This window comes from Sus scrofa, chromosome 14, assembly GCF_000003025.6.
Source record: "Sus scrofa isolate TJ Tabasco breed Duroc chromosome 14, Sscrofa11.1, whole genome shotgun sequence".
In the NCBI taxonomy this organism is placed as follows: domain Eukaryota; kingdom Metazoa; phylum Chordata; class Mammalia; order Artiodactyla; family Suidae; genus Sus; species Sus scrofa.
The window spans coordinates 41,576,431-41,589,070 of NC_010456.5; the positions used below are offsets into that span (position 1 = coordinate 41,576,431).

Genomic DNA, 12,640 nt, shown 5'->3' on the forward strand with positions numbered 1-12,640 from the left:
CACGGCTGGCGGGATTGTAAAATGGCACAACTGCTATGGCAAATAGTATGGAAGCCTCCCAAAATGTTAAAAATAGAATTACCATACAATCCAGCAGTTCCACTTCCAGGTATATATCCCGAAGAATTCAAAGCAGAGACAAAAACAGATATTTATACACCCATGTTCCTAGTAGCGTTATTCAAAACAGCCAAAAGATGGAAGCAACCTAAATGTCCATTGATGAGTGAATGGGCAAACAAAAATGCTAACAAGAATGTGGAGAAAAGGGAACCCTGTTTGTGGGAATGAAAACTGTACAGCCACTATGGAAAACAGTACAGAGCTTCCTCAAGAAATTTAAAAAAGAACCACTGTATGATCCAGCAATCCCATTTCTGCTTATATAGCTGAAGGACATGAAGTCATTGTCTTTAGAGATACACACATATGCGCACATACTCACATGATTATTATTCAGCCTTAAAAAGGAAGAAAAGGCTGACATATGCTACAACATAGCTAAACCTTAAAGACATTACACCAAGTGCAATACACCAGACTCGAATGGACAAATGCGATCTGATTTCACTGACATGAGGTCCCTAAGAATAGTCAGATTCACAGAGACAGAAAGTAGAATGGTGGCTGCCAGAGACTGGGGAAGTTAGTGTGTGATGGACACAGAATTTCAGATGAAAAGTGTTCTGGAAATGAATGATGGTGATGCTTGCCCAACAATGTGAATGTACTTAATGCTACAGAATTTTATACTTAAAAATGGCTAAGATGGTAAATTTTATTTTATATTTTACCACCATGAATAATCCCATCCATGAAAAACTGTACCTCCATTTATTCCTGTCTTATTTCTAGATCTTTAAACATTTTAAAACCATTCTCCACTGAAGTATTTTGCAACAATGAACTATCAGAAAGAGAAATGAAGAAAATAATCCCATTTACAATAGCATCACAAATGATAAAATATTTAGGAGTAAACGTAACCAAGGGGGTGAAAGATCTGTACACTGAAAACTACAATATATGAAAAGAAACTGAAGACACACATAAAAGGAAAGATATTTCATGTTCACAGACTGAAAGAACTAATATTGTTAAAATTGTTTGTACTACCCGGAACAATCTGCAGATCCAAGGCAATCCCTATGAAAATCCCAATGGCATTTTTTTACAGAAATAGGAAGAAATCCTAAAGTTGGTATTGAATTACAAAAGACCCTGATCGCCAAAATGACATTGAGAAAGAATGACAAAACTGGAGGCATCATGCTTCTGGGTTTCAAACTATATTACAAAGTTATAGTAATCAAAATTGTGTGGTATTAACATTAAAACAGACACACAGATCAATGGAACAGAGAGCCCACAATAAATCCATACATATACAGTCAATTTGTTTATAACAAAGGTGCCAAGAATAAACAATGGTGTTGGGAAAACTGGATAGCCACACGCAAAAGAATGAAATTGGATTACTATCTTATACTGTAATACAAAAATCAACTCCATATGAATTAAACATAAGATCTAAAACTGTAAAATTCCTTAAAGAAAACATAGGGGATAAGCTCTTTAACATTTGGTCTTAGCAATGATGTTTTGGATTTGATACCAAAAGCAAAGTAACAAAAGCAAAAATAATTTTAAACTTAAATAGCCCCACATGTCTCTTGACTACTATATTGGTGAAGTTCTGATAGGCTTTTTAACAATCTGTTCCTTTCCTCTCTAGTTTTACAATAGTCCAATGTTTCCCTGCCAGGGGCAACTTTGCCCCCTGAAACCCAGGGGTCATTTATCATTGTCTGGAGATATTTTTGGTTGTCGTGATGGGGGAGGAGTGTTACTGGAATCTAACGGGTAGAGGCTGGGGTGCTGCTAAACATCCTACAATGCGCAGGACAGCTCCACACCCCCGAAGAGAGAATCATCAAGTCCAAATGTCAATAACACCAAGGCTAAGAATCCTTCCATCGCCTTCTTCATGGTAAACAAAGCTTTGTGCAATCTGTACAATTGTTACATTTTCTTGATTTTTCAAAAAATGTATTAAATTATGGTAAAATACATAAAATTTACCATCCTCACCATTTTAAGGGTCCAGAAGTGTTAAGTACATTCACAGTGTTGTGCAAGCAACAGATCCCCAGAACTTTTTCATCTTGCCAAATGCTAACTCTGTCTTCATTAAACAGGAATTCTCCATTCCCTCCTTCCCCCAGCCCCTGGGAACTATCATTCTACTTTCTATGAATTTTGACCATTCTAGGTACCTCAGATAAGGGGAAAGATACAGCATTTCTTTTTGTGGTGGCTTATGTCACCTCCAGGTTCATCTGTGTTGTAGCAGGGGTTAGAATTTCCTTCCTTTTTAAGGCTGAATACTGTTAATTTCTGTTTATCCATCATCCATTGGTGGACTCTTGGGCTGCCTCCACCTCTTGGCTATTGTGAATAATGCTGTGAACATGAATGTGTCATCTACTTGATTTAAAACAAGCTGTTTGGGGAGTTCTCGTTGTGGCTCAGCAGGTTATGAACCTGACTAGTATCCATAAGGATGTGGGTTCGATCCCTGGCCTCACTCAGTGGGTTAAAGATCCAGCGTTGTTGTGAGCTGTGGTGTAGGTAGCAGAGGCGACTTGGATCTGGCATTGCGGTGACTATGGTGTAGACCAGCAGCTGAAGCTCCTATTTGACCCCAGCCTAGGAAATTCCATACGCTGCAGGCACAGACTTAAAAAAAAAAATCGAAACAAATGAACAAAACTGTTTGGGAGTCATCTTAGATTTACAGACAAGTTGCAAAGGTTATCTAGTCACCCCCATTACTCTTCCCTATTACCATGGTACACTGTCACAACCAAGAACCCAAAGATGGGACATTTGTATTAACTGAGCTCCAGACTTTATTCAGATTTTACTAGTTTTTTTCAGTCATGCCCTTTTTTACTTCCAGGGTCCAACCCAGGATACAGCACTGCCATTTAGCTGTGATCCCTACCCAGTCCCCTCTGGTCTGGGACAGTGTCGCCTTCTTTAATGAGAGGTTTTTCTTTGTTTGTTTTTGTTTTTTGTCTTTTTGTCTGGGAATATGGAGATTCACAGGCTAGGGATCCAATGGGAGCTATAGCCACCAGCTTACATCACAGCCACAGCAACGTGGGATCTGAGCTGCATCTTCGACCTACGCCACAGCTCAAGGCAACGCCGGATCCTTAACCCACTCAGTGAGGCCAGGGATCCAGGGATCGAACTGGCATCATCATGGACACTAGTCGGGTTCATTAACTGCTGAGCCATGACGGGAACTCCTAATGAGAGTTTTAAAGGGTACTGGTCAGGTATGTTGCAGAATGTACCTCACTTTGGGTTTTCTCAATGTTCTTCTCATGAGTAGACCAAAGTGCCAGATTTTTAGAAAGAATACCACAGAGGTCAAATGCCTCTGTGCCTTCTCATGCCACCCCAGCAGGGGAAGATGGGATCTGCACACCATCACTGATATCAACCTTCATCATTTAGTTAAGGTTGCATGTGCCAGGCTGCTCCCCTCTATTTTCCCCTCTCTATACACTGCAATTTGGAGGTGAGTCACTAGTAGCAGTCCACTAGCGACAGGGGAGGAAAAAGGAGAGCGCTAATATCTGCCTCCTGCAGGAGAAAGTATATACATACATTATTTGGGATTTTTTGTTAGGGCTATTTCTCACTTCTCCCCCATCAATAAATATTCTTTCAACAATTTTTATCAGTATGTACTCATGGGTATTTTATGATTAATACTCCAATTTTTTTTTTAGCTTTTGCTATCTTTGATTTTCTCAACAGTATATCCATTACCATATATTTTGTACTTGATACTTTAACATGTTTCAAACATGATAGTGTTTAAGAAAAAATACTGCCTCAATATTACTAATGTCACACAATAAAGGCCACGACAATAAAGGCCACATTGATCATTCTGAAGAAGCTGCTATCCAACCAAGCGCCTGAGAAACAGGCTGAAATAAGGGCCAGTAGCCACGCACCTCTAAAATAATCCTGAGAAGCTTATAAGCATCCCCCTCAAGATGGGGTCGCCAAACTCCTCTGGGAATGTAATTAATTGGTCCAGTAGAGGACCTGGTTGTTATCACTTAGCTGGCCCATCACTATCACAAATCCCTGGATTCAGGAAAAGCAATAAAACATGTGTGGAATGCATATGCCTAAAAGCAAAACAGCTTCTGCAGTCAGACATGGGCATGGCACTCATATTTTGTTCTGAGTTCTGGGACAAAGCAGTATTTGGAAAAAGAATATATAGGATAAGCCATTCATATGGATAAAAGGCTTTTCTTTGTTTTTGAGAAACAAGTCCTAAAAAGCCAAGAGAATCATGTTAAGCTCTTTCCTTTTAAGCACTCAGGCTTTGGGGTTTTCTTCTGAGACAACTTATTCTCCTGACTAGAAAGTTATTTCTCACTTTTCTGTCTGGAATCACACCACACATTAGGGGGAGAACATAACGTGGTTGTATATAGACGTTGCCTGTGAATCTAAATGACCAATGAAATAGCTATGCTCCAATGTAAAAATTTTGTGAACAGTCATTTAAAAAATATAAACAGTTTAAGAGAAAACAGCCTTACTTGGTTCCAAGTCCCAAGAACATACGGCTGGTCACTTACTGTAACGTGATCTACAGTCAAGACTGTGTGCCGTTTTAATTCTCGACATTAAGCATGTCGATCCGTGGCTCTCTGGAACACTGGGATGCAGGTTTGATCCCTGTTCCCCCGCAGTGGGTTAAGGATCCGATGTGGCTGCAGCTGCAGAGTAGGTTGCAGCTGGCTTGGGATGATCCCTGACTTGGGAACTCCACATGCCCCAGGACGGCCAAAAAAGGAAAAAAAAAAAAAAAAAAAAAAGGCAAATCAATACCTGTATTTACTTCTATGTCTATATCTATACTTTTATCATATTTATATCTACCTGGAGCAAATTTCTATCTAACTGGCAAATCTAGATGAAAGTCATGTGGGAATTTTTTCAAAAAAGAAACATTAAGCATGTCACAGTGTTTTTAGTCTTTAGCTCTGTGGGCTGACAGTTTCAAAATCAGGGGTGTTGTATGTAGGAGTCCTTTTCATTTCTGCTACAGATTAACCTCAGAAGCAGAGAACCCTTCCCACACTCAAGCCCACTATCTTCCTGGCGATAGCCTGCAGCAGGTACTGGGTTTGGTAACAAGCTCTCTGGCCTGGGCACTGTCTGTCCCCCTGTGAAGTTGCTTTTTACACACATTCTGACGGGATTTAGAAGAGTTCAATACTAAGGACACAGAGAGGACGCCTCTGTATACAATACGTGTTTGGTAAGGTTTCAGAGCACACAGAAGACACAGCAGAATCTCACACGGGCTGGGGTGATGGTACACAGGCATCCTTAGGGACCAGGCCTTCTTAGGGACTGAGCATCTCAAACAAGTCAGGCGCTAGGACCTCCACCATACTCTCCAGGCTGAAGTTGTGGAGGCCTTTTTGTCCGTTACACCCATGCATGTAATCAGCGATTGTTCCTATTGTAAATCCCAGATTCACCATCTGTATGCTCCAAAGGGCTGGGTGATTGTTAATACCCCTTCCCTATGGGATTAATCTGCCATTTCACACTAAATGATTTTTAAGTATAATTTGTTACAATGATACAACATTACCATTTCTAAAACAAACAGCCAGGATTGTTACCTTGCAATAAAAAGCAGAAGGTTTGTGTGAGAGATATGGAAAACACACACACACACACACACACACACACACACACACACACACACACACACACAAACAATGCTTTTTGTTACTGGGGAACAGGATCTGAACCTGCAACAGTGATAAGGCTGAGAGAGTTCTCTGATCTGTCTTTTAAAACCACTCAGGGTTGTTTGGTGTTCGCAGAATAAAGGAGTTTACAGTGGGGGAAAAAATCTGAGTTTGGATTCTCTGTTGAGAAAAGAACTGTAAAAAGCTTTTTGTAGACAAATGAGGAGCCTCCAAAATCAGCCCATGATATTTAAAAGAGCTGGCTTGAAGCATGAAGATGTATTCTTTTTCACATCTTAGTTACACAAAAGGCGTTGCTCCAATAAAAAGTTTTTTAACGCTACGAATTTCAAAATATACTATCCAAAAGAGCGTATCATTTGACTTTTGTCTTTTTTTTTTGTTGTTGTTGTTGTTGTTGCTATTTCTTGGGCCGCTCCCGCGGCATATGGAGGTTCCCAGGCTAGGGGTTGAATCGGAGCTGTAGCCACCGGCCTACGCCAGAGCCACAGCAACGCGGGATCGGAGCCGTGTCTGCAACCTACACCACAGCTCACAGCAACGCCGGATCGTTAACCCACTGAGCAAGGGCAGGGACCAAACCCGCAACCTCATGGTTCCTAGTCGGATTCGTTAACCACTGCGCCACGACGGGAACTCCCAAAAGAGCGTATCATTTGAAATCAAGTCTAACCACAGCGAGGATACCAAATACTGAGAAATTTTTGTATGTTTTACTAAGAATGAAGCCTTTCCATTAGATGGAAACGATCTAATTTTATTTTCCCAAACTTTTTTTATATGGTGGGTTCAAATATTCCCTTTTATAGATCAGACGATCGAGACGTTGAAACAAGTTCAACAAAGTTTGCACAACTCCATTTTTATTATAATCTACCCCACAAACTCAATTATGACATCTATGGGACCAGGGTGGGGACCAGCGGTTCCTGGGATGTAGCTGTATCCTTATCAGCGGGCTGTGCCTGTCCTAAGCCATGCATCATTTTAAAAGATGCCTAAAATGCCCTGCCCAGCAGAAACCACTTGGTGCAAAAATGTAAGAGGGTGGGATCCTGACGTACCACTTCCTCCCTGTCCCCTAACACCATCACGTAGAATAGAGAAAGTGAGCCACGGCTGAGTTATGTCCTCACCTCTCATATGGGTGCAGTCACACCTACCTCACAGCATCATAAGGACCAAGAAAGATATGCAAAGCACTTAGCACATCGCCCAGCAGAATAAGTTTTTCCAAAAGGATAGCATATTGTTTATTAGCTACTGACAATCTTTCTGAGTTTCTGATAGCAGCTGGGCTCAAAACCCATTTTACTTTTGTTTTCGCCATCATGAGAAAAACAGCAAAGACCACTGACAAACGTGGTCAGAAGCCAGTGGCAAAGACAGACTTTGGCCTTGGGGTGGGGTAATAAGGAGTGGTGGAGCCTGTGGCAAAGTGGAGAGCATGTGACCTTCCCTCTAAGCAGGGGCAGCTGCATTCAGTCGTAGCTGAGGCTCCCTCTTGGGATTGTGGACCTAGGGTGGCCAGATTTTGCCAGAAATGCTGGAAATCCCAGCTTGAAGGATTTTTAAACACTGGCTTCTATTTCAAGTTTTTAAAAAGAAACCTCTTGAGTTAAACCAAGCCTGTCTGTGGCTGCCTATGGTGGGCTGCAGGCCCTGGTTGATGAGGCTTGCTGGCAACCAATAGAAAGAGACATACAAATAAAATGAAATAGACAAGAGAGTGGTCCCCATTCTGTCTAATGATGTAGATGTGTATGTTAACTGTGCCCAGAATATAGATCTAGAGGCTGTAACAATATACCCAGCATGATATAAGAAAATATACATGCATATTACAGAGTCTATGAGATGGGGAGTTCCCATTATGGCTCAGTAGTTAACGAATCTGACTAGAACCATGAGGTTGTGGGTTCGATCCCTTGCCTTGCTCGGTGGGTTAAGGATCCAGCGTTGCTGTGAGCTGTGGTGTAGGTCACAGACACAGCTCGCATCTGGCATTGCTGTGGCTGTGGTGTAGGCCAGCAGCTACAGCTCCAATTAGACCCCTAGCCTGGGAACCTCCATATACCACAGGTGCGGCCCTAAAAAAAGACAAAAAAAAAAAAAAAAAAAAGTCTACAAAATGGCCAGATTAGAGCAATTATAGAATTCAGGGGCAAAAGTTTTTCCCCAGTAGTGATTGCTGAATAGGATTTCCTGGTGGGTGAATGATGGCTAAGTGCTTCAATTGGGGTAAAATTATGGATTGAAGCAGAAGATAAGGATATTTTTTAAGTTCCCCAAACAGCATTATCTTGAGCGAGCCTCAACTAGTATCTCCCTGGATTCCAGAAAAAGGCTATGTCCAACTTTTCAGATGTCAAGAGAACCGTGGTCAATCCAGACTCTATTTAAAAGGTTGAGAGGGCTTCTAAGAGTAATGCCACTGATTTCTTATCAGCTCCAGGAGAATCTAGCTACAGAACCAGAAGAAACTTTAGGAATTTAAACTCACCTGGAAGCATAGCCCTCGTTGATGAAGCATCTTCTAAATATCTGGTATTCTCTCCAAGCCTCCCCCTGGCCCTGAAAGACAGGTGTTATCATTTTTTTTAGAAATGGGGAAATAAAGTTACGGGAATAACCCACCCCAAAGCCACTCAGAAGGGAGGGAACAGCACTGAGACTCGAAGTGGGGTTGGCCTCACAGTCAAGCCATTAGAAAGTCCTGGCTTCTAGCGTGTGCTCACCCCATTTACAGAGTCTGCAGGGAACTGCGGGTTCTAAATATTCTAATTCATATGGAATTAGTACATTAAGATGATTGCAATTCTTTACTTTCCAAAAATAAAATATGCTTAAGGTTAAGATTATGCCAAACAGTGTGATATGTCTTTTTTGATTCAGAAAGTATCTCAGGATTTGTCAGGACCAGATGACTATCAGGTGGCATTTGTAGGTAATCAGTTATACCAGCCAAGAGATAAGCTTTTAAAAACATGTTTAGGAGCCCATTTTTGTCTCTAAATTGTTTGTGGTTTTAAACTGAAGCCAAACTGCCCAAGAATTTCCATGTGGTCATTGCCAACATACATTGAAATTGATAGAGGATTTTAAGTTTTCCTTTCAAAGCTTTGATTTTTGAACTCTGCATCATCACGACTAGATGCAATTATAATATTTGTTAAGGCAACAAACTTGATTGCGCACGTTCAAAAAGAAAAATTGTTACTTATGTTCATAGACTTGGCACTCAAATTCAAGCATGAGGTGTGGAATTCCACGCTATTTCCGGCACTGAGTGGGCCTCAGAAGTCAAATTCAACCTGTCTCTGGTTTGCAAACCCCCCTTTACCTCTTCTCGATCTCTGCATCTATGACTGGGGCCAGGGTACTTTCTACCATTAGGGGAGACAGGCCAGTCTGGGATTGCTCTTATTGATAGAAAGTTTTCCTTATTCCAATTAAAATAAGCCCTGGAACTTACAACCTGGTGATCTCAACTCAATTTTGGGGAGTCACAGATGAAAAGGGCTCTGGGCTTTATTTTTTCAACACTGAAATTCTCAAAAAAGAATTTCAAAAGAAGAAAATTTTTCATAAAGAAATGCCCAGTAATATTGTCCCAAATAACACCTAAATTTGTTTATTATAAAAGGAAGGAGAAAAGCCCCAGCGACCTGCTTGGAACACATCCAAGGGTCACACTCATTAAAAGCCTGGATTTATTAGCTACCAACCAATTTTCTGAGGAGAAGGACAGGGCAGGGATGGCATTGGGTCTGGGCGGAGGCTGTAGGGTATCATCAAAACAGAAAATCCTGGTATGCCTTTCCTAGAAACACCCAAGGGTCTTGAATCCTTTCATTAAATAAGATATATACCAACCATTATGAGTGGCAGTTCCTCTACAAACGTGCTCCCAAAGGACCATAATACAAACATCAGTCATGCTAACAGGAGCAAAAGAGATCAACGGCCAGGGTACTTTCATGGTCTCCCACAGAAAAAAAAAAAAAAACCACACACTTCTGTGCTCCCATCTGCATAAGCTGTGTATAGACATCAAACGGTGGCTTCACAGCATCATAGGACCAACATCTTGGAAACAGAACTGATTTTGAGAGGGTGCATCAACCTCAGGGAGTGATTACTGGGTAAGCTTTCTGCTGAGCGTGTTCTTAGGAGAAAATGCCACGGGACTCATCTTTTGCCATGGACAAAACAAGGAAATAATTTTTTTTTTTTTTTTTTTAAGCTTGTAAGTCTCCGGGGTAATCTACTGTGTGACAGACACAGCCCAGGGTGCTGTGGCTGAGGGGGGTTGTTGCACCTTGATATTTCTGCTTCCTAGATATGCCCTGTGGGACATAAGCCAGCAGATGAGTCAGAGGGGGAGAAAGAGAACTTTATTTACTTCTACAAATCACATATTCCTGACCATGCTCCCTTTGCCTTGTCACTACCAGAAAAGCAAAAGAAGCAAAGCAAAAGTCACGAACTGGGGGAAAAAGAAGAAACATAGCTTGCAATAAAACTGAGTTTCTTCTTGGTCGAACTTAATCTGCTTTAAAACTTGCTAAGTGAGCTAGTAGTTTTGAATCCTTCAATACCAACCCTGTTGCTACCCGCTGACTATAAGGAACTGCTCTCCCCTGTTATGACTCGGTTTTAAACTCATCATCGACATCATGAACAAACACTGCTTACATAGCCATGCTCTGGACCCTAGCTCTGAACAGACCAGGTAAATACTACACTGCTCGAGTACCAAAACTTGACAAATACCAAGGTGGAACATTTTCTGCTATACTGAACCAGATGATAAGCAGAAAAGCCATATACCTATTGTTTTGGTTTCCTTCCGCATTTCCTGTATAATCAGGGGATGACGAGCTGGACTTCTGTACAGCCTTTTGGAAATCTTGCCAGCAGAGAAGCCGATAAATTTGCAAACATCAGAATCAATGTGAGGCTCTCTATAGCCAGACACAAAGGAGGATATAGCTATGGAAACCGGTGAATTTCACATTCTTCCATTTAAAAAAGAAAAAAGGGGAGCGTTGGCCATCTCTCTATAACTCAGTGAGGAGCTCACCTGGTATAGATGCCCATACCTATTCCATCATAGCATCACCTGAGACTCCTGTTTCAAAAACAAGAATTCCCCAGCTCTTCCCTTTTATGGTTTTAATTTCACCCCAGGTGACTCTTATAATTCTGCAGCCTAGAGAAATACCATGCATTTATAAAAGGGAAAAATACATTAACCTAACAAAGAAGGATTTCTGCTGAGTTACCTGGGTTTTCTGAATAACTCTAACTGTAGGCATTTGAATGGCAATATTTTCATCAACCAATCCTGACGCAAAGAACTCAAAAGCTCGGTGCTTTAGGGGAATGATACAGTTGCCAGCCAAAAATCTATGCACAGAAGCCAAGTTCCTAAGGAAAAGGGCCGGGGGTGGGGAGTAGTTCCTGAGTCTACAGTATTCAAACTGTCTGCCCTTCATTTTGAAAGCTGTACAGAGGGCTTTTTTCATCAGTTTTCCAGAAGGCTTTCCTTCTAAATCACTCTAAAGACATAAAATTATACCTGAATGAAGAGGACTGTTACTTCAAAAGAAGGTTGTCAAGTCATTCCCCCACCGGACCCCCTATTTACTGACAGCTCCATTAAGGATAAATAAAAATAAACCGAAATGCTTTGAGTGCTTACAATTTAACCCCTGAATTAATTGTAGGTCATTCAGGAACATTCAAAGCAATGTAAACTACCTTTATTTATAGCCAGTCAAAATACATATTTTCAATGCATGCAGGCCGGAGAGAGATGAAAACTGAGAAAGTTTCATGACCAGGACCTTAACTAACATCTGTAAATTACTCCCCCCATCCCACCCCCGCCGCCGCCGCCGCCCTGAGAATGCAAACCGATCTATTTACTCCTGGCAGAGAAGAAAGGAGCAAGGGCGCCCAGGTGCTACAAGAAAACCATTTGGGACGTGGACCAGCGCCAAGGTCACGGCCCACCTGAATGAAAAGTGAAATCTAGGTACACCCAGCCAAGGGAGCCCCGGCTCCTTCTGGAACCTAAACAGCAGGTCGGAAAGGCTCCCCAACCACAGGTGCTGAGGTGCGGTTCCCCTGCCAGCTACGAGGGAATAAATAAACAACGTGAGAACAGCCTCGAGAAACCCAAGAAGCACCGGATGCCCCGCCTGACACGGCCTGAGGCGCAGACTGGAGGCGAACGTCCACATGCACGCGTAGCGGGTGTGGAGTCTCCGTGCCCTAGGTTCGAATTTCCACTCTGCCCGTGCGCCCTGGCCCATTCCCTACCGCCCAGAGCTTCAGTTTCCCCGTGTGCAAAAAGGGAGGAACCATCCTATCCCCTAAGGGGCTGATGTGAAGGTTAATCAAGACGGCAGAGATAAGCAAATAAAGATAAACGATGACTATGACTCTTATTGTTGTTGTCACCATTGCAAATTATTCCAACTGAGGCTCAAGATGGAGGGGGTTGGAAAATGCGAACTTACTTGGGAGATCCAACTAACTCAAGCCCCACCTAAGGGGACGGGGAGACCTTTGTCCGCGCTCGACCCGGCCGTCTCCCGCGGTCCGCGCCACCTTTCCCGCGGCTGGCGCGGGGCGGGGCAGCGGGCGGCGCGGGCCGGGCGGCGGGGAAGGCGGGAGCGCGGGCGCACCGGCGGGCCGCGGCCCCCAACGGCTCAGCTCCGCTTGCTCGGCTCTGCTGGCCGCGCGGGACCGGGAGTGCAGCAGCCTCCACTACAGCTCCTGGCCAGGATCCGCCGGGC

The 12,640-nt window shown here is 42.7% G+C and overlaps 1 protein-coding gene across 3 annotated transcripts in view; it reads right to left on the minus strand.

The window, feature by feature from the left end:
• Positions 1–12,504, minus strand: part of MYO1H (myosin IH) — a 119,744-nt gene extending 107,240 nt beyond the window's left edge. Inside the window, exons 1-2 of one of the 3 annotated variants that reach the window (XM_021073724.1) lie at positions 12,362–12,504; positions 8,335–8,405 (exon numbers count right to left, since the gene is read on the minus strand). In XM_021073724.1, the coding sequence (XP_020929383.1) occupies positions 8,335–8,364 (30 nt within the window). In that variant the 5' untranslated portion in view covers positions 8,365–8,405; positions 12,362–12,504. The remainder of the gene's footprint in view (positions 1–8,334; positions 8,406–12,361) is intronic. The other 2 variants (XM_021073723.1, XM_021073725.1) reach the window with 2 other exon arrangements.